At 41.3% G+C, this 26,283-nt stretch overlaps 1 protein-coding gene across 1 annotated transcript; it reads right to left on the reverse strand.

Moving 5' to 3' along the window:
* Positions 1–1,795: 1,795 nt before the first annotated feature.
* Positions 1,796–25,858, reverse strand: vac14 (vac14 homolog (S. cerevisiae)). The gene is made up of 19 exons (XM_063197162.1): positions 25,204–25,858; positions 24,656–24,806; positions 21,795–21,962; positions 21,161–21,223; positions 20,936–21,043; positions 19,076–19,185; positions 17,710–17,831; positions 17,057–17,194; positions 15,960–16,103; positions 14,717–14,780; positions 14,192–14,336; positions 13,875–13,940; positions 13,468–13,615; positions 12,917–13,049; positions 12,022–12,196; positions 11,118–11,236; positions 10,630–10,709; positions 7,420–7,570; positions 1,796–3,136 (listed from the first exon to the last, which is right to left on the reverse strand). Exons 1-19 carry the CDS (start codon positions 25,305–25,307, stop codon positions 2,977–2,979), a joined length of 2,349 nt encoding a protein of 782 aa, XP_063053232.1. The 5' UTR covers positions 25,308–25,858; the 3' UTR covers positions 1,796–2,976.
* Between the last annotated feature and the right edge of the window lie 425 nt (positions 25,859–26,283).

The raw sequence follows: 26,283 nt of genomic DNA on the forward strand, positions 1-26,283 counted from the left end.
TCTGGTACAGATCCAGACGGACGTTCACGGCCGTTATGGTAGCTAGAGGGTTATAGGTACGTCGTCTCAGTTTCAAGAAATTAGCCAAACCAATCGAGAAAAACTGTAATGGAGAAGGGAAGCTCAATATAGCAAGCCTACATATTGCCATCTTCGTTCAGCAACCCCTAGCTACTGCCACTTCATCTCCTAAATATGAAACCCGTACAATGTCTTAAAAAAGGAAAGGTGAAAGGGGGTCTGCTTTGCTTTGGGTGGCCAAGCAGTTTTACCATAGATGTGTTTACAGTGTAAACCACTGACTAGTATACAAGTCAGTGGTGTAAACATTTCAAATGTACAAAGCGGTTGATCGCCGCCAGATGGCGTTGTGGTTCAGAACACCGACCCATATCCTGACTACCAGCAGTTCATTGTTGTCCTCTCTAAATGACCTTAGTAAACGGCAGTATCTCCCACCCCATACACCTTACTAACCCCTAATGGTCTTTAAAAATAATCTTTATATGTTTGTTGAATCTCTAAAGAGCGTAGTGGAAAGCGCGCACATCTAGCAGAAAAGCATCAGCAGGTGCCAAATTAAAAAACGGTCATATATAGGAGCGGGAAAGAATCTGCACACTGCTTGCAAAAGACTTAATTTATTTGGAGCAACTTTTCGATCATAGTAGGCCTAGATCTTCTAAGAAGGCCTGAAGAAGATCTATGATCGAAATGTTACTCCAAATAAATTAAGTCTTTTGCAAGCAGTGTGCAGATCCTTTCCCGCCCCTACATATCTCTAAAGAGTACAATAAAACAATTTCTATGAATGTAGCCTAACATTGTTTAATTTAGCTGTTGAAGAAATGTCCTCCAAAATGGACATTGTGAAATCTTCCATTTTGTTGGTGTATTTCAAATTAAAAAGTCAGTATCAGAATCAGTGACACAATTAGAGCAAATTATTGATAAATAATTCCAGATGTGATGTTTGAGGAGGATACTGAAGATGCAGGGACCTCTAAGGATTCATTTCAAGCATAAAAGTAGAATCAGAACAAGCAGAATGTTCTCCATTGACGCAGTTGTCATCCACTGTGGATCATGACTATATGTGTCTCCACTTTGCAGGACAATATTTCAACCAAAAATGAAAGGAAGACTAAATGAATCCTATAGGCATAAACACATATTGATTCCAGAGATAATAAATCATATTTCCCACATCAGAACTATAAAATGTATAAATTCTGATGAAACTCTTCAGTTGAGATACAACATGTCATTCAAGCTTCAACCGCAAGTCCAGTTGCTTAAAACAAAATGCTTTGACCTGCATTAATGAGTGGTCACAGACACATCCAGTTTCATCCATAAACCAATAAAACAGTCAATTTAAACTCAAAAATGCTCTTTTAAAACTAATTATTCAGCTGATTGCTATGCTTTTTCTTCCAGATTGTTTAATAGCAATTAAGGCACAATTTCAATGTATGAAGTTCTGGACATATTAAATCTTTAAAATAAAAACTTTAAAAACACTTTGGGGAAGTTAAAAAAAAAATCAAAATTTATGCAACTTTTTTGTCCACGGTAGTCAGGAGGATATACCTGGTCGAGAAACCTGTTTAAGCAGTTTTTGAAGGTGCGTATGACCATACATTTTTCAAGGAAAACCAAAAGGGCTGTGGTGTGACGGAATTTGAAAAAAAAGGCCATAAAACAATGGTAGGCCTAAAACAGCAGAGTGGCAACAGCATTATGCCATACTTGAATATAAGAGGATATTAATGAGGAAGAGAAGATGCACGGATGACGTGTTTTCTTAAATTCCAGTTTATTTGGCAATTAATAATAATATCACTGTGGTCCTTTTTAAAAAGATAATTTAACACTTACATTTGTTGTTTACAGCCAGGTTGATTACAACACTAGGTAAGAGAGCATAGACTGTAGAAAGAAATAGAGGAGACGCTACGGAATGAAACAGGCATGATTAGAAATGCATTTTGACCTAGAGAATTTGACATGAAGCAAAGCATTCAAAATGCAGAAAAGAAAAGAGAAAATCAAATAGGTTGATGCTTGGCATCAGAGATCAAAAACAGTGCTGGTACATTTGTACAAGGAGATACAGGGATACGCAATGCCAACAGAACTATACATCTTCTGAACATGTTTACCAGGGTAAACAAGGCCACACTGCTTGTACACTACCTTTCTTGTGAAGGACCTAATTGTAGCAAGTATACAGATTCGACGGCATTTCCATCACTTCTGAAAATCTGCGACAAAAATGATAAAATAGAAACGGGTGTATGCAACTGCACGTGTGCAACTGTGATAATATACATTTTTACCAACAAAAATAAAAACTGCATCACCTTCACATAAAGCACTTTTGAAAAAACAAAAAAACAGTACATCCATGTGATAAAAAGTCCCTGCTAGAGGTACAATACATTTCCATGTTCAATAGTCTTCCATCATCAGGTTCCCAACCATATGTGAGGGGGTGCACACAGCTGGGTGCTGAAGGCTGTGGGTGCAAATCAAATTTCCCCATACTTGTATCCATTCACCGGCCCTCTGGCCTCATGCCCTGTAGTGACTTGGCGAAAGTCAATTTTATATTGAACATTCAAAAAAACGCAAAAATCCCACAAATAATCCCTGTTGTCAAACCAAGTTTGAATCGTAGACGAATGTCCTCATGTGTCACAAGGCTTAATTAATCATTATTTCTGATCCATCAAGTTTGTAGTCGGAATGTTCAATGACCAATATAAAATTAATTTTACCCAAGTCAATTTTATCCAAGTGGACAGAGTTGAGGATGTGAGCTTGTGATTCGCTGAAAGGATTTGGTATTAAATATCCCAAGTATTGCCCTAGTAAGATGGGTAGGCGCTACACAGCGTTTGCAGCGGGACAAATGATTTGCACCTTGTGACTCTCCTGCTGAATGTTCTGACTTCCTGTCAGAAACCCCTCTCAGAGTGCCAGCTTCCTGTCTGTGTGTTCCGCTCGGCCGGTGCGCTGGTGCCTCACCTCTAGGTGTTTGCTCTGCACGCGGTCGAAATGCTGCAGCAGCTCCATGTAGTCCACATGAGCCTGATTGGACCGCTTGGTGTTGCAAGGCTTCGAGTCCTCCCTTTAAAAAAAAAAAACAATCAAAATGAATGTAAAAAAAGCACACAAAGTTTGAATGACTGACACCTGATATTTCCAGTGAAGCTTGATTTGAAATTAAATGAAAACAGCTCTATTTACATCAGTCTTCAACAAACGTCTAGGGTTAATTAAGCGGGCTTGCCACGCTTATAGTAATCTCTAAGTACAGTTTATTATTATGCTTGCTTCTCTTATGCAGAGCTAGAAATCGTTTCTCCTCATAGGCCTTTCGAGATAGAGACACCGTTCAAACACTAAAACGACCGGCTCGGCTTGGAGATTTCAAAAAATGCTTTGTGTGTCCATACCCCTTGTTGTTTTTTTGTTTTTGTCGATTTTGTGCAGGTTTGGGTCCCCAAAGAAAACAATGTTAGAATGCTCTTGAATGAAGGTTCCGCCACTCTAGGGATCAGAGTATAGGAAGCTTTTTCTTTCATAAAACATCAACAGTCTACTTTAAACCCTTAAGACGCGGCTTTATACATATGTTGCTACCAGTATGGTAATGATCAAGTCGTGGTGCATTTCTAAAGGGCCTGTGTTGTGTCATAGTATTGTAGTGCTATGGTAGTTACATTTCAATGACTATTACAGTGTGCCACTGGAGGTACGGCGCGCATTAAGGGGTTAATGGTTGTTTTTCTGATGGAGTAGAGGTTGAATGCGGGGTACCTCAAGGAAGTTGTTTGGGACCGTTAATGTTTTCCATCTTCACTAATGACCTTCCATTTGATATAAAAGATGCAAAGGTTGCAATGTATGCAGATGATACAACCGTGTATGCTTCTGCCAAGTCCACATCAGGTCTAACAGAGGCATTAAATGATGTGTTACAAAAAGTGGAAGCTTGGGTGAAACAGAACAAGCTTGTCCTAAATATAGCTAAAACAAAAAGCATTTTATTTGGATCGAACTATTCGTTAAAAAATGACCCAGTGATTCAGCTCTCTATAAACAAAATACCTATTGAACAAGTAAAGGAAACAAAACTACTGGGTGTAATTTTAGACAGCAGATTGACATGGTCAAAACAAATAGATAAAATAGTGAATAAAATGAGTTGTGCCCTGGCATTGGTTAGAAGATGTAGGAATGCTATCACACAAGAATTGATGAAAAGTGTAATAAATGCCTTGGTTCTGAGTCAGATGGAGTATTGTAACATAATATGGTCTAATGCATGTAGAACACATCTAGCCAAACTTCAGGCAGTGCAAAACAAGGCAGCAAGACTAATTCTACAATGCTCACAATATACCAGCATTGCACATATGCACTCTTCTTTACACAACTAAAAGTTGAGGATAAATTAATGGCCTCTTTATTGACCTCAACATGGGCAATATTAAACAATAAAACCCCTCTGAAACAATATAACAGATTCTGTAAAACGTCTAACTCCCATATTTATAATACAAGGTCTGCAACGACAGGGACATTTGTAGTACCCCGTGCAAATACCAATGCCCTGCAAAGAACAGTGGGATACAGAGCGATCACTGCATGGAACAGTATGCCAACCTTTATCACACAAATAAGTTCTAAAGCTAGTTTTAAAAAACAAGTTAAGATATTTTTAGGAAAGTGTTATTTTTAAAAGGGTAGATGTTTATATTTATACATTTATATTTATTAGTAGGCTGTATTAAATTGTGTAATTTGAATGTATTTTGCTTATAGCCTATTGTAATTGTAATATGTTATTGTATTGTTTTCTGTATGATCTTCAGATGTAATTTTTTAACACTATGAACTGATTTTATTGAAGAAAAGGACCCCAGGAAGAATAGCTGTGGCATTGCCACAGCTAATGGGGATCCAACAAATAAACAAATAAACACTTGCACCTAGAAGTTTAGCTCTATGAGATGACTCCAAACGGTGAAAAGATCATGTCCCAACTCCCATTACTTTTTAAATGGCAGGTGTGTAAAAATGGCTGGGCTGGCCCAATTGGCTTTTCCTATTCATTTTTGAAGTGCCCTTCTGAAGAGGTCAGCGCATCTTCCACAAGAGGTCCATTTGTGACTGAACCGTTTAACCTATAAACTTCATTCAAGGACTGTTAAAATGATCACACGTATGACTCCAAACTGTGGAATGGACTTGTGCCAATTCTTTTTAGTTTTTTAAAAACAGCGAGCTAAAAACTAGAAACTGTTTTGGTTGTGCCTTCTGCCATAGGGCTTCCGCACACCGGCTCCGACAAAGTGCTGAGCACTGCTCAGCTAAAATTCGATTCCATTGTTTTCAATAGAACCACGCACACTGGCGCCGATGTCCGCGGACATTCGCCGATGTCGGATAGCAATTAGAGACAAGTTCTATTTTGTCGCCGCCGCCCATTTACTATCAATGCAATGTTCGTGTGAAATTGGGTTTGGGGGTCCGAAATTCTGTCGGAAGCAAAAGTGCGCCGCAGTGCTGTCGGAGCCAGTGTGCGGCCGGCCTTAGAGTACAATACCAAAGAGGCTTGAGACAAGAGGGCTCACTCACGTCATAACAGCGTAGTACGAAATGATGGCGAGGGGAGTACGGAAATGTTATTCTTCTTCTACGGTCAGTATTGGAAGCATCAGGGAAGCATGCAATGACACTTCCGCGAGGGTCGGAGTATGGAACAGGTCATAGGACAGCGTTAATGTTTGTCAGTTGCCCTTAATTACCCCCAGCAATTACTGCTGACCAACAGCTGCCGTTAATATAGCCACAAATTATCAATCATGGTGTCGCCCCCACTGACCATGTGCAAGGGAGTACGGAAATTGTATCCATTGCACCCACTGACCAATGACCATGCGCAAGGGAGTTAATTTTCCATCCACTCGTGTCCTCAGACAACGCCCCTGTACTACACTGTGGCCAATGCATTCCCCCCCCCCAAGAGATTGTTCTTCTGTTGAGTTTCTTTGACAATACTAACTGCCATGAAGGCAATCAAAACAGGTGCTGCCAATAAAGGGTTCCATCTCAACGGTCACATTCTCTCAACATTCTATTCTTAACGAGCACCCGCACTCTAGAAATCTACTGTTCAGCTCTTCAATGCAATGTGATATTGTCTTGCTGGAATGCTTATGACAGCCAGCTGCTTGGCTCAATGGCAAAGGTGCTGGATTAAAGATATGGAGGTTGTGAGTTCGAATCCCACCTGGACCCATGTTGATTTTCAAAATTATATCATATGCAGTGTTCCTTAGCCAACTTAAAATAGCATGTATGTAATTTAGTATCAATGCCAAAGGTGCTGGATTAGAGATATGGAGGTTGTGAGTTCGAATCCCACTCGGACCCATGTTGATTTTCAAAATTATATCATATGCAGTGTTCATTAGCCAAGTTAAATTAGCATGTATGTCATTTAGTATATCCCCAAAACGCGGAGCTACAACACTTTCAAGATGGCTGAATCCAAGATGGCTGAACTGTTTGGCCCATAACTCCTGACTGGGTGGATGGATTTTTCCCACATTTCTTTTACCTTTGTTTTCTCAATAGTAGTTTGTTTTTAATTTAGGTATAGAGATATCAAAAATAAAAATGCTCAGCTCAGACCCAAAAGGCAAGCCCGCTTCCAGCATTTTCTGCGAGAATGCAATCTAGTTGGAGTTATAGTCTTATTTATTTACATTCTGTTTAGATAATATTCACTTTCCCTGTGTTTTATTCCTATTTTCCTCCATTAAGCCATGAACTATGGACAAGTGGAGGTTGTGCTGTGACCTGTAAGACCACCTTCATAATCATGTGACAAGGCTTTGCTCCTCAAGCCAATAGGCTTTACTGTGATTTGAAGAGGCTGACTGGATGCCTGAGTGAAAGGCTTAAAAGCAATGCATTCTTGTCTTGAAATAGTGATATTTCTTTGTTAAAAACATATAGGCTGTGTACAAGATACACAAAAGATTTGTAACACGTAGTCTTCAATAGAAATGAGGTGCACTGAACCCCCTGTCATGTTCACAAGCCATGAGCTGATGACAGCTGAGAGGGAGATTTTTTGTGCCAGTCTGTCAGAGGAAACTGTCACCGATTGCATAATTGGTCAAACACACCAAACAAACTATATCCAAACACACCCGAACATCTGCGGTCAAAGTGAAATAGAGTTGAGCAGAGGCACTAGGTGGCGGCTACCGTACGACACCAGCCATGGAAATGGGTTTCAAACCTGCAAACAAAATTCCAAGACCAACTGCCACACCTTTAGGCCCCTGCTGTTGGAGAAAAAAAACTGCTCAAAGTGAGTATTAGCAGACATACACGGTCCTCATGAGTTCGGGATTAGGCACGCAGCGCAGGCGGTGGGATAGCAGCTGGAAGGCCTGGCTCTGGGGCAGGAGCATCAGGAGACCGTACAGAGCTTTGATCAGATACGGGTTGTTCTCTACATCCAGAAGTTGCAAACGCAAATCTGTTTAAAACAAAAAAGTTTAAAAATCCATATGAAATTGTATTCTGCAAAAGACAATTCATTAAAAAGGAAAACATGGATTTTCTATTTTGTAAAAAGACATGTAAAACACCAAGAGTGACAGACTTGTATTTTGTGAAAGACAGTTATAAGAGGAAGTGTTATGCAAACTTGTATCTAGTAAATCTGTAACTGGGTGAGAGACGTGACGCCTTGTTTTTTCGTAACATTGGTTAAAAACCTACAAAACTGTTATTTTTCCTTTAAAAAACAAATGTCAAAGAAAGAAGATGTGGTACATTATTTCATATTAGTCTTAGATGAGAAGAAACATTTTTGTTAAGATTTATTTAAAGGTTTATATGTCAAATATCCTGCGGCGTGACTGTAACATTAATGAAACCTGGAATATAATATATATATACAGTGGTGCTCATATGTTTACATACCCCAGCAGAATAAACGCTTTCTCTGCGATTTCTCACAAAATATGAAGGATTACACAAAACCTTTTTTTTCACTCATGGCTAGTGACTGGCTTAAGATATTTATTAGCAATATTCTGTGTTTACTCTTTCAAAAGCATGATCACAACCCAAACTACCCAAATGACCCTGTGCAAAAGTTTACATACCCTAGTTTCTGATGCTGAATATGGCCCTGTTTAACATCAGGGACCGCTCTAAATTGTTTGTGGTAGTTGTGGATAAGGCTCTTAATGTTCTCAGATGACAAAACAGCACATTCTTCCTGGCAGAATGGTTGTTTCCTATAATATCTTTGGGTGTCTTGCTGGAACCTCACATTTGAAGTTTCCCCTGAGTGGCTCAATGATGTTGAGATCAGGAGAGTGAGATGGTCGCTCAAAAACCTTCATTTTATTCTTTCTGAAGCCAATGACGGGTTGATTTGGCGTTCTGTGTCGAAATATTGTCATGTTGGCACCGTTCAATTCAGAAATGCAATATGAGGAGTTTGGTTGGAATCAAGCCAATGGGCAAGGGAATCATTGCATTGCAATGATCATTGCAAGGGAAATTGTTCAGGAGGCATAGGACAACCAAAAAATAACTTCAGGTGAAATATAGGACAACATGAAAAAATGTTGGCACTTGAGGAAAGATGGGCTGTTGGGGGTTGCCAGGAGAAAGCCATTAACACAAAAATGCAAACATGGTATTTTGCATATGATACACCAAATAGCACAGTGAGAAGCATCAAAATGCCTGTGACAAAGTCATTTGGAAAAATGAGATCAATATGGAACTTTTTTTAGGCCACTATTAACAGTACCATTTGGAGAACAGTCAATGGAGCCTATGATGAAAGTTACACCATACCCTTCTGTGAAACATGGTCATGGACCACTGATTTCATGGGGACATTTGAGTTACAAATGCATTATACTTTTGATCCATACTCGCAGAATGATGAATACATTGCCCTGTGAAAAATACTGGAGGAAACTTGACACACATCAGCCTTGAAACTGCACATGGTCCATTGTTTGGACATGCAAACATGACAATATTTCAACACAGAAAGCCAAATCAACCCGTCACTAGCTTCAGAAAGAATAAAATGAAGTTTTTGAGCGACCGTCTCACTCTCCTGATCTCAACATCATTGAGCCATTCAGGGGAAACCTCAAATGTGAGGTTCCAGCAAGACACCCAAAACTATTATAGGAAACAACCATTCTGCCAGGAAGAATGTGCTGTTCTGTCATCTGAGAACATTAAGAGCCTTATCCACAACTACCACAAACAATTTAGAGCGGTCCCTGATGTTAAACAGGGCCATATTCAGCATCAGGAACTAGGGTATGTAAACTTTTGAACAGGGTCATTTGGGTAGTTTGGGTTGTGATCATGCTTTTGAAAGAGTAAACACAGAATATTGCTGATAAATATCTTAAGCTAGTCCCTAGCAATGAGTGAAAAAAAAGGTTTTGTGTAATCCTTCATATTTTGTGAGAAATCGCCAAGAAAGCGTATATTCTGCTGGGGTATGTAAACATATGAGCACCACTGTAAATTACCCAACAACATTTTGAATAATGTATGAAGCATTTGGCATGATTGCATACATGTTAACTTTATATTAAGATATGTGAATGTGAAAAAAACTCAAGACAGTAATATTAACTACAAGTTCAATTTCGTGTGACATGTATGTCAATGTTTGTGAATGGGCAGCTGCAAGGCCCATTCTTAAAGACTGGCTCCTAAACAGTCAGTACCTCAGTTATTGGAGAGTACTGTGGAAGTTTAAGGTGACTATTAACCTCTTAATATGTCTTCATATTGCAATGTTTCTGTCACGCAATGCTTAGGTTCATTTTATGGTGCCCTGTGGTGTGACTGCTCTTATAGAAGGGAAAAAAGTTTTTTTTATATAAATGAAAACATATTAAGGTTAAACACAATATCATTATCAAGTTAGCATGAGCTCAGATGTCAGTCATGTATACAAAAGGATTAAAATGGCCATAATGCAGTGAATTTCCTGTGGTGTGACTTCATTTTCCTGCGGTGTGACATGCCTATGCAATGTGTTGATGCAGGACACATTTCCCCCAAAATGGCAAAAATAAGGCGAAATTCTAGCCTGATAAACCAGACTAAATGTGGATGTCTAATTTAGTCTGGCCTCGATGCATAATACATCCGAAGATTGTTGATGAGAACAACCTTCCCTCAAAACCCTGCCCGCTTTGATTCAAAACACATCTTTGTGTTGTAATTGGTTTGCCAGATTCATGGCATTCTGGCTTCATTGAATCATTATGCGAGGCCAGACCCACCCGTAGACAAACATTTTGCCGTCCAGCGGGTGGTGCTGGTTCACCAGGCTAGCGAAATTCCACAGACCACTAAGTGCTTTATTTTTTCTAATTTTTTTTTCAATTTTTTTCCATCATTTTTTTCAGGAATTGGAAAAAGTTTTTTTTTTTAAATTGCGTTACGCCCTTAAACGTCAACCACCCAACTACTCATTTCTGCAAATGCTGGTCTATGTTTAGTAAGCAGCTACAGGCGGTGTAGTATGGTACTCACAGGTAAAGATGGGACTCTCTATGAGTTGAACCAGTTTGTCTACTTCCATTAGAAAATCTACAGTCACCTCCAGGTCCCCACTAAGAATCACAGCTTAAGGAAATACAACACATCACACAACAGCATAAAGCACTTAAGCAAATAGACAATATCGCTGATAAACTATCTTAATGAAGCACTATGCAACGTTTTGAAGGTTAATGAATAAAGTTAGCAGAGGCCTACATGGTACGCATCAAATGGTAAATAGACATGGTCTTGTGTGCTTGTGGCAAGACAGTGGTAAATAGACATGGTCTTGTGTGCTTGTGGCAAGACATCACATGCTTGATGATGATTCTTGGCTAATGAACACTTTTGGCAATGATTTGCAGTAACGCTGCCCATTAGAGGGAGTCTAAGAAAACCTACCAAAAGTGACATAATGTTGATTCAACACAGTTTTGTATTCCACTTTGACAAATGTACGAGCATGGCGTGAAGGATACAATTTTTGGATGAGCTCGTAGGCATGCCGATAGTTCTGGGTGAGGAAGCAGAGAGACACCGTGGCCACCGGGTTGTGACACCAGGATCGGTACAGGCAGCAAAAGAGAGCGCAACTCTCCTAAAAGAGTTAAGGAAAGCTGTTAGGACATATCACCTTGGGAAAACACTAACAAAAAAAGAGTCATAAATGTTCAGTCATTCACTTTATAACATGCTGTAATCAAAACAGTTAAGTCTGACACTGCAGGGTGTCCATAAAAAAACATAAATCATTTAAAAAGGTATGTTGAACTAAAAAGCATTTGATTTTCAAAGTGTAATAAAATTTGACATTTTATCGTTTTATCAGCACCTGTTATCAAACTGACATTCATTATGGTCCAGGCACTGCTGACAGTGTGACTCACACACATTTTTTATTGAGTGGCTGCATTCACTTTCAGTTTCAGTGACTGTTGCAGGTCTATGCATCAGTTTGAGAATAGGTGGTGAGAAAACAATAACATGATGCCTGTCAATAAATGGCATGCACATATTTTGTAGTGCGTCTACCACTTTTTTTCCCCAAAAACTTTTCAAGACACCCTGTATATCCTCATTGTAGTAATCATCAACAGATCAGACAGACTGATAGCAGAAGCATATGACCAGCACAATCTAACCTAGTGTTTCTCAATGGAGGCTATACAGCCCCCCAGGGGGCATGGGGGAGCCCTAGGGGGTGTTGAAAATGATACAGCTGAGAGGGGGTGTTGCTTAGTTGCCATTGGGAAGCGATAGTCCATTTTATTTTGGGGGCATTGGCAATGTTATGGTGAGGTCAGGGGGGCTTTGGGAGGCTTATGATAAGGTCCTGTGGGCGTTGTTTTTTTTTTTTTTTAAGTTGAGAACCACTGATCTAACCTGTGTGTGCAGATCCTTCAGCTGATTGCGTAGCTGGAAAAGCTCGGCTGAGGTGAGCAGGATGGTGTTGAGGGTCTGCACCATGGTGGAGGCAAACTTCAGATCCTCCTCCTTTAGCAAGATGTCCGCCATGGAGTGGAAGATGTTCTCGGCATGCAGGAGAAGGCAGAGTTGTCTGGTGGGGTGAAATTTGACACATAGGGGCGGTCACTAATGCTTCCTGAATAATACAATGCGTCATAGTTAAAAGTTGTAAAGCATCTCCCTTCATATTTCATTCCAAAGCTTGTTTTAGGTCTTCGTGGAAGCATAATCAGCAACTTTTAACAGATGAAAACAGGTGGAACGGGTGGATCTTAGAAGTCAAGTCAAGTTGGTTTTATTGTCAATTTCTTTACATGCACTGGTCATACAAAGAATTTGAAATTACGTTTCTTGCTTTCCCATGCAGACATAGACTAATCTAGGTAAGGACATAGACAGTATAGACATAGACAGTACTCATACATGGACATAAGACGGAATGGACATAGACAGTGCTCATACAGACATTTAAAGTGCAAGACTGGACAAAAGAAGACTTGTAGAGAACATACATTTAGAGGAGGTATTTGTTGTGCTTTTTCTAAAAGCCCTAAAAGTCAGCCATGTTAAAAGTGTTAGCCTTCAAGAAGCTCATCAGTATCAGTAGTATTAGCACCAGATTTGGTCAAAAACCAACCCCCTTCAAAATGTACAGCAAAAGCACATTTTCTTTTGGGAAAACAGTGTCACTCCAGACCCTTTGGGCGGAGGCATAATTGAAATTGAAAAAGGGAGTTGATATTGCTGTTAAGCACTCCAAATGCAGGAATGAGAGAGCATGATCTAGTGCTTGGGAGGTGTGTTGTGCCACCTGATGATGAAGGCCCCTCTGGTCTCTAGTAGCTTCCTCTCCAGGCTGAAGCGCTTCAGCAGGTTGATCATGAACTTGTAGAAGTAGGAGTTCATGCTGGGGGTGGACGGCGAGGAGTCGGCCATCTTGGATCCTGGTTGAAATGAGCAGTTCACAATGAACAGTAGGCAGATATGCAAATCAGGAGTGGAAGTACAGAGGGAGCGAGGAGGGTTATTGGCCCTGGGCCCAATGCTCTCCTGTATTGGTGGTGGGGGCCCTGTCTGGATCTTGGCCACCATTATGGGGGAGCTTTATCAATGTTTTGCTCTCGGGCCCTGTGTGCAATTGGTCCACCACTGATGCAAATCCATGCAAAAGTTACTCATTTATGGTGTACACAGCTCCCCACTACCCCACCCCTCACCCGTACAACAGGAATGTCAAATAACATTTGTCAATACAATTGATCAGGTGATTTAACCGTTGTACTTTAGAACTATGTCATTATTTTGAGAATGCTACACATGGCGCAAGGCAAGTAAAGGGAGGAGAAAAGTGAAAGCTCTTACCAACAACTAGCTGCTGACCAATACTGCTGCTGTCAGGAACCTGCAGCTCTGTTTTGCTTTCAGAACTGTCACACAGTCCCGAGTTGTACGACTCTCCGGCTGGAGAGGACGCAATCTCTGCGAGCACTTCCAAGTCTTTAAGAATCACCTGGTGGAGGTGCAAGAGGTGGTGGAGTATTAAGCAGACAATCTTCTCCAAAATTAGGGAAAAGAAATAATTGAAGTCCCAAAATATACGACTATATCTTGCAGATCTACTGTGCAGTACATGCATTGGTATTGGCAAACACAGTAGAACTGATACACTTCACTCAATTACGTCATAACAGTGTAATGCTTTACTGTTCCAAGAATGCTCATTTATTTAATGCTACTTATAAGCACAAGCCCCTGAAGTAATACCATACCTCATCGGATTCATCTGAAAGGGTCTTCAATAGCATTGGGAAAAGGCTGTCTGTGTGTCTGAACATCTGCAAACAGAACGCACACAAACAAGAGCCTTCACTTTAGAGCATGGTTAGAGATCATGTGCATGTGAGAGAGTGAGAGTGTGCGTCAAAGAAAATGTGTGCATGTGAGAGATTGAGAGTGTGCGTAAAAGCAAATGTGTGCATGTAAGAGTGAGAGTGTGTGTCAAAGAAAATGTGTGCTTTAGCAGCAAGCACAAACACTCAAAAGTCCCAGAAACAACACAACAATGCAATTCCCGAAGCCTAGCCACCTTGCGTGGGGTCTTGATGTAGAGGTGGTATAGCCACTTGAGGACGGCTATACGGGTCATCATGCCGGTGGAGGAGTCATGCAGATGGCGGTCCAGCACCTGGACTATCCCATCCAGGTCTAGTGTCACCTGGGCCCGGTCTAACCTGGTGGGGTGCACACACATCACATCACATCTGACAGTGAGTGGAATACAGTGGGGATTTTATTTGACAGTTTGAGTCTGTTACTTTAGTTCCGTGGGTTTTACAGTCATCATGTGTTGAAAGGCAAGTTCAGTCAATGCATCATGCATAGGGTGACATAGGGTCCAGACATGTACACAACTGCTAGTGCAAACTAAACCCCACCTATGCTGCCAGTGTCTCTTGTCTGTGAATACTGCAGAATACGTGTTTTATACTGCATGTCATCTACCTCGGCTGACTGTGGAAGTCAACTGGAGGTTGCAGCATGAACAAGGTGGAGAGGGAAATAAATGGTCTGGGACAATTTCACGTCTTTCACGGTTTATTTGAACACTTACGCTGCCGGGGCGAAGAAGCTAATCTTGCTGAGACCAATGGACTCCTGCGAGGCATTGAGAGAGTCTGAAAAGAAATGAATTATGATTATGATTAGTATTATGATCACCATCATGACTATTCCTCTACTGGAATATTAGTTCCAGTAGAGGAGCATCTTTTTCCTCCAGCACTTCTCTTTTCCATCAACCTAACAACAGACGCGCCTCCATGTCAAACAGTTTGGATGCGATTGGACAGGTTTTCCATGCTACTTTCCGTTGCAGTGCAGTGCAGTGCAACATGTATGAATCCAATGAATCAGCAGTGGACTGACAGCTAGGCTTCCGAGAGCAATCAGTCCACTGAAGTCATCAGCATAATGGGCACTTCAGATGGTGAGTGCGTTTCACCAGAGTTGATTCACAGACAAAATGCAACACAAGATTTTGCTGTAGTCTGGAACAACAATAGACAGCGCTCTATGACTGCAGTGTTAAGAGGACCATTTTTAAATAGAAAACTCTGCATTCTCCATTGCTGTGCCACCTGTTTTAATCCTTTAAATGAACCAAACAATCAAGTAAAAAGCCCCGGTGGGAGCTGATTTAGTAGCTCGCTGTTCATGATTCAATGACGTGAGGACAATCAGGAGCCTCTACCTGCCTGCAGCACACTGTGCTCATCACATATATGGAGCGCTGCTATAGCTCAGCCAAGTCATGTTAAAGTGATTACTGCAGCCCTTCAGGGGCCATTCCATATCCTTTGGTACAGGAACAACACAGGCTACACAAAATGGACCGGATGCAGAAGGGAAATAAGATGTATAGCAGTTAGCCTCCCACAAACACATTGCTCTCAGAATGCAGGGCCATTTCTCTGCAGATTGTATGAGCAAATTTGCTGTATCTCTGGTATGATCCTGTATTACCTGTTAATTAGTAATCGTTACTATTTAAATTGGGGATTGGGATTGGTGTCAATGGTACACAAAATGATGCAACTATGGTGATTAATATGTAGTATTGTAGCGTCCTGATTCCAATCTAGGCTGCCTTACTTGCATATACCCGTCAACAGTGGCAAAATTCAGGAGAATTTTGTGGCTGCAGTGGGATAAATATTGATTTACTGATTACGTGCAACAGACATTACAGCAGAATACTGCGTGGACATCTAAAATGCAGGAGGGTCCAAAATACAGGAGAAACTTGGGGAAAATGTGACCATTAGCACAAAGCTATGCACTTCCGCAACACACACCATTCTCATCGTCTTGAGACTTTGGAGGGCTGCTATCCTGGGGAGGGGTCAACTGTGTCTTCGTCTCCTCTTCATCTTCATCATCCTCAGGAGTGACGAGCTTCATGAGGCTGTGGTTACATGCACTGGCAGCTTCTTTGGTGCCTGAAGGACAGCAAGGATCAAGGACAAAAACGGTGCTGAAGTTTCCCCACACGCTTTCAATACCTTCCCCAATGCTTCCAATCTCACTCAGTCATACAGTACAAGAGCAATCGGAGGTGGCAACCTGGCCCCCTCAGATGCATGTGCTGCCTGTTTGACACCACCTGCAGGTAACCCAAAACATTGCGGGCAGACAAACAGAGTCATTGCAATAACTGGTCAAAACCCCTCCTGGAGGCCAAGTAATGAAGAAAACTAGCTATTCTACGCAGCTATTTTAAACCAGCTATTATAAAGGTCATACTACACATTAATATACCATTAAAAGTGTCCAATCCCCAGCAATAGGCTCTTCCAGTCTCACTATAGAAATTGTATACAGCACACTCTCCCACACTCACCCTTTAACCCTTACTGTAAAGCCATGACACGATGTAACATAACACATACATGCATTACACAAGAGGGAACTCGTTGCCTTGGCTGAGTGGTTTGTGGTCGACAGATGAATAGTCACATGGCTTTGTGTGGGAAGCCATTTCCTGACACATCCCTACCCACTTACTGTTCAAGATAACTTAAGTTTGTATCGTTCATAATATTCATTTTCATGGGGTACTAAACCAGAGTCACATGTTTCAAAATAGACCAAAGATACTGTATTGCAAGTCCTGCAACTTAAAGAAAAGAATGATGAGACTGATAACAGCGGTGCTCTACCAATAGAAAACAAGCGAAATACAGGCATGTCGAAACATTAGGCGTGCACCACCATAAAATATCCCAAAAAAAGTACTTGAGTGCTACAGTTATCTCTGGCCTAGTCTTTATGAAGTGGACCAGCCTGATTTCTATCTTCAAACAACACTGTTTACACTCTGCTTTAAAGTGCTTCGTAAACAGCAGTCCCTCCATTCTGAACGGCTAAACACGGCCAGTCTGAAGAAGGATACTCTTCTTGCGGTCGTCATAGGAGAGACCAGGAAGCACTGCGGTCAGGATTCCAGAGGAGTACGGCAGCATCACACGACCCGCCAGCTGAATGAACTCCCTCATCCATGTCATGGCCGTCAGCTGAATTAAGTCGTTTGCTGTTTGAGAGAGAGAGAGAGAGAGAGAGAGAGAGAGAGAGAGAGAGAGAGAGAGAGAGAGAGAGAGAGAAGCATGGCAATTGCTTAATGGAATGACACAATCCCAGAGGATGTGTTGGCAAGAATACAGTATGTTACTCAGTGAATTCCAGTACAGACACAACATGAAAAGGAAATATCGTGCAATTTATGATTTCGTTTTCCAGTATATGTACGGTTTATGCCTTGCTGCCGCATTTTTTCTTTGCTTAAAAGTTATCCTGGGTTACGGTTAGGGTTATACCGTGGTGTAATGGTTAGGTAGTTGGATTGTAGATCACAGAGTTGCTGGTTTAATACCCAGCCTTGGCAATTCTTTCCTCCTTCCATGGCAGAAGTGCCCTGTAAAATAACTTTACGTCGCTTTCGAGAAAAGTGTCAACGTCAGCCAAATGTAATGCAATGTAATGTATTGGAGAGTGTACATGGCATGTAATACCAATGGGCTCTACCACACCATTACAAATGATACTTACTGAGTTTGGACTCATCAGACACCTGACAGTGGATGACCAGGATGTTAGCCATCTCAGCAAACTTCACACTGGACGGGTTTTTCTTGATCTCTTTGAGGAATTCACCCAAAACCACTTCACATCTGAAACAGAGACCACAAGAGATACATAGTCGCAAGAAGCCCAAGAAACAAATAGCTCAACATTGCTGTAGTACAGGCTAACTACAATAAGCAGAAGGACGGTACCCAAATGACAATTCTTGCTACACAATAAAAACAATGACAAAAATGTATTTACAATAATGCTGTGAAAATGTCATAACATTCAAAACTACACCCAGTCTGCACAGAGAATCTGCACAGAGAATCGGACAATGTCAGACAGTGTCAGACATTTCCTGACACTTGATCTGGTCTGTTTCATCACATGCTTTAGAGGCCACAGACCAAGATAACAATTCATCTTTTGTCTTATTATCATCTAGCCCCTCTGTACATGCTTTCTGCTGGTCATGTGTTTGACATAATATGCACTTTATAAGTTACTGGCTGACATGGAATGCATATCCGCAATCTTACAGTGCTGACTAAGCAGACACAATGTAATGCAGAATGGCACATCCCATACACAGGCAAGGAGGATAACAGAACAATAACGCTCTGCAGTTCTTCCTCACACGTTCTAGAGGCCATAGAGCATAAGTCAATCCATCTTTTGTCTTCTTGTCACCCAGCCCCTCTGTATGTGGTTTCGACTGGTCATGAGTTGACACATGATATGCACATTATAAGACAATTACTTTAGAGGGCAGTTACTGCTGACAAATCAGCCTCTGTGTGATACAGAAGGACACATTTCAGAGACTGACAAGGATGATGACAGAAGAAGTGTAAAATTCCTTATACTTCTGTATCTTTGGATTGCACAACTTGAGATAAAACTTCAAGAGCCTTGGTGCCATTGTTGCTGCTGTGAAGTGCTGATATGACTAGCTTGACTTTCTGATTAGTCATAATACCGGTACTACTTCTACTATACACGTTCGGCAGACAAAATAACTTACTTGTATAACTTACTTACAAACTAACCATTATCTCTTGTATGGCTAACATTGCAAAATGAATGAAGGAAAATGCACCATGGACATACTGCATCATGGCATATACTGTACCTTCATAACCAAAATCAGATCCATCAGTCAGGCACTGGCCTGCTATAGAGTGGTGTGATGTAGAGTAGGTCTATTGACCTTATATTGACCATGTGATATATGTGCGTATCTCTACTGTATTGACCAACCAAAGGTCTTGCCTGTGTTTACAATATTCTTACCAGATAAATTTAGGTCAAAAGAGGAAAGTGAAAAAAGGAAGAAAGTTCTCACGTCCGCCTAATCTCCTTGCTGCTGTCGCCCAAAATCTGGAAGAGTCCATCCAGGATCTCCGGTAGGTAGTCTATCAGGTTGATGTCTGGGACAGACTCCAACACTAGGATCTACACACAAGCACAGGTGTCAAAATTTAAAGTAGAAGTAAAAGTAAAAAAAGTAACAGGTTCCTTCCAACACAGGTAACTTAATCTGAGTGACCAGTAGACCCCTGTCGTCTGATGATCAGATGACTCTTGCATTGATTGGTTCAAGTTTGTGGTGGGTCCCATTTGGTACAAAGGAGTAAAGGGTGTAACAGCTGTATAATACCATGTGCTAGTGTTGTACTTACACCATGAATTTACTTTTACTTTTGACCGCTGCACACAAGTCGCATAGACATAGATCTGAATATTGAATATAAATATATTAAATTCTTCACCTGCACATTAAACAGAGTTTTGGAGCCACTTAACATGTGATTGTGAACTGCTTGATTCAACACACAAGTGATACAGACACTGTGATGGAGTGACCATCACTAGGGTTGTGGGTGTGTTCTGACTAACATGCCAAGGAGCCTGGCTCTTTGGTGTAGCGGTCAGAGCCCCGGTTTACTACCCCAGAAGGTCTGGGTTCGAGTCCCAGCTTGGCAACTCTACTCCCCTTCGCTACAAATGGTGTCAGAAGTGGGATGGCTACCGTGAGGCCATCGGAAGCGTACCCATTGTCTGTGAGCCTTAATTCCATGTGAGCGCCCCCCAGGATTGGTGACCCCGGTGTGAGGGACCCCAGTGATGGGTGAAGCATTGATGACGGGGCACACTGGATGAGAGAAGCATGATGGGCAGTTGCGTGAGGGACACCATGAGTGTGTGGAGCGCACAGGTGCACTTCCCGAAGGGGAAGGCAGTGTGATGGAGTGACCATCGCTAGGGTTTTTGGGTGTGTTCTGACTAACATGCCAAGGAGCCTGGCTCTTTGGTGTAGCGGTCAGAGCCCCGGTTTACTACCCCAGAAGGTCTGGGTTCAAGTCCCAGCTGGGCAACTCTACTCCCCTTCGCTACAGACACATCTCTGATTAAACATGGATATCATGAAGAATACAAAGAGGTAGTACATTCTTTGCATGCCAATCTAAGTGGGCAGCTTGGATACGTTATTAGATTACGATGCTATTACTTCTTTCATTGTTTGCGTCAATTTGGGACTGGGAGCATGATCTTCATTTTGTTTAGTGTACTTTATGTGAAACCTTGTGAGCCCAAGCAGTGACAGCTTCTTCCCTGAAGGGCATAGAATATGACTTGGATTACCTTAGATTAACAATGTAGGACTGGGCTACTCACTCTTAAAGGGACACTGTGCAGGAAATGGTCAAAAACGGTACTGCAACTATTGACTGCTCATTGAAACCGGGCTGCCTATTGGCAAATTTGATGTTTACATGAAAGTTTACTAAGTAATAAACAAATATTTTCTAGTATGGTCCATATACAGTCATTTTTGCAGCTAAAAATCGCTATTTTTGGAAATTCAAAATGTCGGACCATGGAGAAGATACCGCTTTTCATGTATGAAAAGTGCAATTTTTCCAGTCATAATGAATACATAGAATTTGATGCTGATGATAAGTATTCATGAAAAGGGTAATATTAGTGTATGGGCAGCATGAATTCTGGAAATAAACAACTAAAAATCTCACACAGTGTCCTTTTAAAGCTATTAACAATCCATGAATTAACTCTACTTAAATCTGCAACTCCAACCAATCGATCCTTTCACAATCTCAACCATCACTCCTCAACATGCAAAATCAAGTCATCAAGTCATACTGCAAATTCCAGATATGTTTTGATGAGGATAAAAGCTTACCCAAGAAATGATAAATTGACGAGCAAACTGGTTGTTAGAATAGATCCGCTCACGCAGCAAAGGCACGAATGCCACCAGGTCGAACTTGTTACTCTCTGTGACAATATCCTGCGAGAGCACATGACAATGATTAGTGAGGCGTTCCATACATAATGCGCTCTAATTCAGTTATTCCTGCTACTGTCATTTGAATAATGAAATAACTGACTGGAAAGACTTTTTTACCTTTAATAGTCGATCGAGAAGCTCAGAGCCACTTTTCACATTAGGATCAGGATCTGCTGCAAGCTGGAAAGCGAGACACATAACATCAAGATTTTTTTATTGGTCCCGAGGGAAATAAGTCTTCTTGGACGTTCACACAGCTGCCACATAAGACATATCAAATACCACCAACAAAATGCACTGTGCCGACAGTGCAGACATTAAGTGCATGAGCAAATCATCACCTCTCTTTAAGATACAGTCCCAAGAAGAAAGGACTTCGCACCAGGTTTTGTCAGCTTAAAGATTCTTTTGGTTAATGTGTAATACTGTTTCTAATAGTCTCTTCACCTCATCACAGAAGACATGCTCAGCCATGAGACAAGCATCAGCTTAAGGAAGAAAAATCCGCACTCACAAACTGCGTCTCATTATTTATTTATATTACCACCATGTCCAAAAAGCAAACGCGTTTCGGCTATCAAGCCTTCATCAGTGCGTGGTACCAACAAGCATCACCCACAGACATACTGTACACTTCCCTTTAATGTCATAACAAATTATCATTTACTTCATTCAATGAAAAAGCCACCAAGGTATACACAATCTGACACAAATCTTAACAAAAGAAAAGTGACAATATTGTTGACTTTACCTTGCTTAGTCCATCGAAGAGTACATTAAAATGAGGCAGCACTGCCCCTCTGGCCACCTTCACGATATTATAAAGGGCCTCACAGGCATAGTACCGCAACCGACTGTCTGAGTCGTTGAAACAGGTGAGAACAGGCTCGATCAGCTCCTTCAGGTACAGCCCAGAGTCCTGGAAAACACACAAGGCAATGCCAACGGGTGAAGCGGTCATGGTGACAAGTAGGATTTGTTTGCATACATTGTGCTTTGTCCATGCCCCACGTTGTCATGTGGATAGGTCAGGTCTGCGTCATTTCTGCATTTTTTTTTTTTACAACCGTTGTTGGTGTCTCACTTCTTTGTGAGGCATGTATTGAGCAAACATCCATTGGAATAAGGGCCTTGGAATGATGGGATCATATGATTAAAAAAAGCTTCCTCAACTTCCTCAACAGAAGAAATGAAGAAACATCCCGTGACAGCACATTGGCACTGAAATATGACACCTATCAGGAATACTGGGTGTGCGGTGTATGAAGCTCAACACTAATTCAGATGAACGGGAAACACTAACTTAACCAAACTTGTGTGTTAGGTGCTTGTGTCCTTCTACCGCTGCTCAGTGGAGAACATACTAACATACTGGTTCCCAGGCTGCACTGCAGCACAAGGGAAAGAGCTCCGGGGGGTCATAAAGGCAGCACTGAGCATCATTGGCTGCCCTATTCCCTCTCTGGACGACCTGTATAGCACCTGCTGCTTAAAAAAAGGCCAATTCCATTCTTCGTTTAAATTAAATTATATTTTTAGGGCTTTTTTGCCTTTATTTCTGACAGGACAGTGGAGGAGAGACAGGAAATGAGTGGGGAGAGAGAGACGGGGAAGGATCGGCAAGTGATCTCGAACCCGGGTCACCAGCATAGTAACCCAGTGCCCTACCGTTAGGCCGCTGCAAGGCCACTGAATTTATGCTGAGAGACATATGAAACCCAGGCCACACCTGTTTGAACTGTTACCATCCAACAGTACATACAATAACTTTTACCCAGCAGCTATTACTTCACAAAATTATGCTACAAAAGTATAGTTTCATATCTACAGCATGAAAGTGGATATACAGTGCCCTCAATAATTATTGGCACCCCTGGTTGAGATGTGTTAAAAGCCTTAAAATAAATTCAGTGTTTATTGCAGAAGAATACTGTCACACTGAAAATTTTAGGAAAATGTAGCCTTCAACTCAAATGAATTGTAGGAAAATAAAAAAATCCCTGACTAAAAAATAATTATTTTTCATTAAATCACCTGTTCCACAATTATTGGCACCCTTAAGAATTCCCAGGAAATAAATATAATTGAAGCATTTCTGTCATTTCTACAGTAGTTTACAAAGTTTACCAGAGTATGTAGGAACATTTAATTAGCAATTCATCACTTCCTGTTTCCCTGGGGTATAAATATGACGTGACACCGAGGCCATTTCTCTTATCCACTCTTAAACATGGGAAAGACAAAGGAACACAGCATACAAGTGAGGCAGATGTGCGTCGACCTTCACAGGTCAGGCAGAGGCTACAAGAAGATTGCCACTCAACTGCAGCTGCCCATATCTACTGTGAGAGGAATAATTAAGAAGTTCAAAACAACTGGAACAGTGGTAAACAAGCCTGGACGAGGACCCAAGTTTATTTTGCCACCACGCACAGTGAGGAGGATGGTAAGAGAAATCAAAATATCTCCAAAGCTCACTGTTACAGAATTACAACAAATGGTAGCATCCTGGGGTCACAAAGTCTCCAAATCAACCATCAGGCGCTGTCTACACGCCAACAAGCTGTTTGGGAGGCATGCACGGAGAAAACCTTTCCTCACCCACAATCATAAACGCAAACGTCTGGAGTTCGCCAAGCGGTATTGGGGCTTCAACTGGGACCGTGTGCTTTGGTCAGATGAGACCAAGATTGAGCTTTTTGGCAACAAACACTCTAAGTGGGTCTGGCGTGCCACGAAAGATGCGCATGCTGAAAAGCACCTCATACCCACTGTGAAGTATGGGGGTGGGTCAGTGATGCTGTGGGGCTGTTTCGCTTCCAAAGGCCCTGGGAAGCTTGTTAGGGTGCATGGCATCATGAATGCTTTGAAATACCAGGACATTTTAAATCAAAATCTGTTGCCCTCTGCCCGAAAGCTGAAGATGGGTCGTCACTGGGTCTTTCAGCAAGACAATGACCCTAAACATATGGCCAAATCTACACAAAAATGGTTCACCAGACACAAAATCAAGCTCCTCCCATGGCCATCTCAGTCCCCTGACCTCAACCCCATTGAGAACCTGTGGGGTGAGCTGAAGAGTAGAGTATAGAGGAGAGGACCCAGGTCTCTGGATGATTTAGAGAGATTCTGCAAAGAGGAATGGCTGAAGATCCCTCTTTCTGTCTTTTCCCGTCTTGTGAAATATTATAGGAGAAGATTAGGTGCTGTTTTGTTGGCAAAAGGGGGTTGTACAAAATATTAACAACAGGGGTGCTAATAATTGTGACACACATTATTTGATGTCAAATAATTATTTCTTTATGTGGGATTTTTTTCCCCACTGAATAAATGCACTTGTATTGAAGGTTGGATTTTTCTCTTTTTTTCCATTAAGGTCCCATATTATTTAGAGAAAAATAATAATAATTGGAAGCTAAAAAACACATCTCAACCAGGGGTGCCAATAATAATGGAGGGCACTGTATGTATGTGATATGTGTGTGATATTTGAGTAGTATGTAGCCTATAATACCTTTTATTTGAATTATTTATTACTTCACCGAACAATGACTTCTCAATTTCAATGTACTTGTTACAATGATTCTATAACTCTCTCTCGTCTTCTCTTACCTTGCCGAGCGCTATTGAGCAAGCAGCCAAGCCAATAAGTCCACCCTTGCGGCTGTGCGGATGTTGAGAAAGCGCGAACTCTGAAGCCAGAATCTGGATAACATGTCTGATTTGTGTGGAGTTATTCTGTGCCACAAATTCGCGCACAAGTCTGTATGTAAAAAAGGACAAGAAGCAGCTGTTAAAGAACGCCAAAACAGTTCAACTGCGAATCCTACGTGGTGTTCTGGCTCTGGTAAACACACTTCATTCACCTCTGAATAAAATAAATTATCTGAACTCTGTAGAACTAGGCCTTGGGTGCAGTGCGCAGGCAAGTTAAACAATTTACGCAGAGGATGGGTTTCCATCTTCGAAACCACCAGCCATGATCATATGATGCGTCAGATGACGAGGGTGCATGGCATGATTAATCATTTAAACAATGAACATTAGGTAATAACAAGCCATGTAAACAATGTAGCCAACGTATAAACTACGAAAGGGAAAGAGAAAGAAAGTCAACAGGCCTAAAGAATACAAAACACCATATATGAACATGCACTTACTTCTCAATTTCTAGAGCAGCAACTTTCCTCTTCTCGTACAATTTATCATTCAATGCTCGCACTATGTTTGGGGTCAAAGGCGAAAAGTCCTTCTCTGTGTTCATTTTCTCAACAGTGAGTCAGACTAATGATTTGCACAGAATTCCTGCATAAGATACAGAATAATAACCAGACAATTTCCGGACAGTTCTGCGCCACATAGAAACAATAACCCGACAATTTCACGTAACAATGTAGCATCGATGAATGCTACAAGCTTTCACAAGCATCCCATCCGAGGCTTCCAGCGAGTCCCGTATACTGAATTTGCAGAAAACAACCAGTCGTCTTCTAAAAATCAAATTGACACACTGAACAGTTTGTCCAAATACGCCAGGTTTGAGGTAAACAACATCAACTAGCAAATGCTCTACGCGTCAATATCCTCAATGGCCTGATATATTCAAAGCTGTGTACCCAAATGTTGACTCTGAAACAAAACTCAGGCTTCGTATGCGTTATTCTGCAAGTCCCGACCACAAACAACGACTTCTTAAAGTCCAGGATGTGATAATACTCTAATCAAGCTATGGTTCAAGCCAGCGATCGAAGTCGCCCATTTACGATAATGACAGCAGTTCCTTCAAAAAATGAGCTCAGCCGTGTGGCCATATTTCCCGGCTCACATGACTTTCTACTTTCCACCAGGCTGCTTAGTCAAACTCCGATGAAGAAGCGCATCGACTCAATCGATGTTTCCACTATCTTTTTTTTTAGGTTGACAACAAAGGTCTGGATGGATGCGCTCCTGCGAAAGCTTGAGGTTTATTTGGAAGTTAATCAGTTTGAAGGATAAATAAAATGTGGGTACAAATTCATTCCAAAGACAGTGGAATCTTTTAATCTACGGAGGTTGTTCTCATGAGTGGTCCATAGGCCTAGATTGACCTGTGCCATGCCAGACAAGCCCCGGTTCCTTGGAAACGTCACCAAGAAAGTTGCTGATAGATATAGATATGTAAATGATGATAGATAGTAAACATTTGCACCTCATGTTGCATAATTAAATCAGGCCTAAATATTGTTTTTGTAAGCACCCAT

This window comes from Engraulis encrasicolus, chromosome 4 (assembly GCF_034702125.1).
Source record: "Engraulis encrasicolus isolate BLACKSEA-1 chromosome 4, IST_EnEncr_1.0, whole genome shotgun sequence".
NCBI classification, from domain to species: domain Eukaryota; kingdom Metazoa; phylum Chordata; class Actinopteri; order Clupeiformes; family Engraulidae; genus Engraulis; species Engraulis encrasicolus.

Excerpts from the sequence above, each read along its gene's own strand:
- vac14 (XM_063197162.1), bottom strand. The coding sequence starts at position 25,307 with ATGAACACAGAGAAGGACTTTTCGCCTTTGACCCCAAACATAGTGCGA. Across the intron at positions 24,807-25,203 it reads GCTGCTCTAGAAATTGAGAA|ACTTGTGCGCGAATTTGTGG; the intron begins GTAAGTGCATGT and ends TTTTACATACAG. Across the intron at positions 12,197-12,916 it reads AGAGGGGCCTTCATCATCAG|ACAACTCTGCCTTCTCCTGC; the intron begins GTGGCACAACAC and ends TCACCCCACCAG.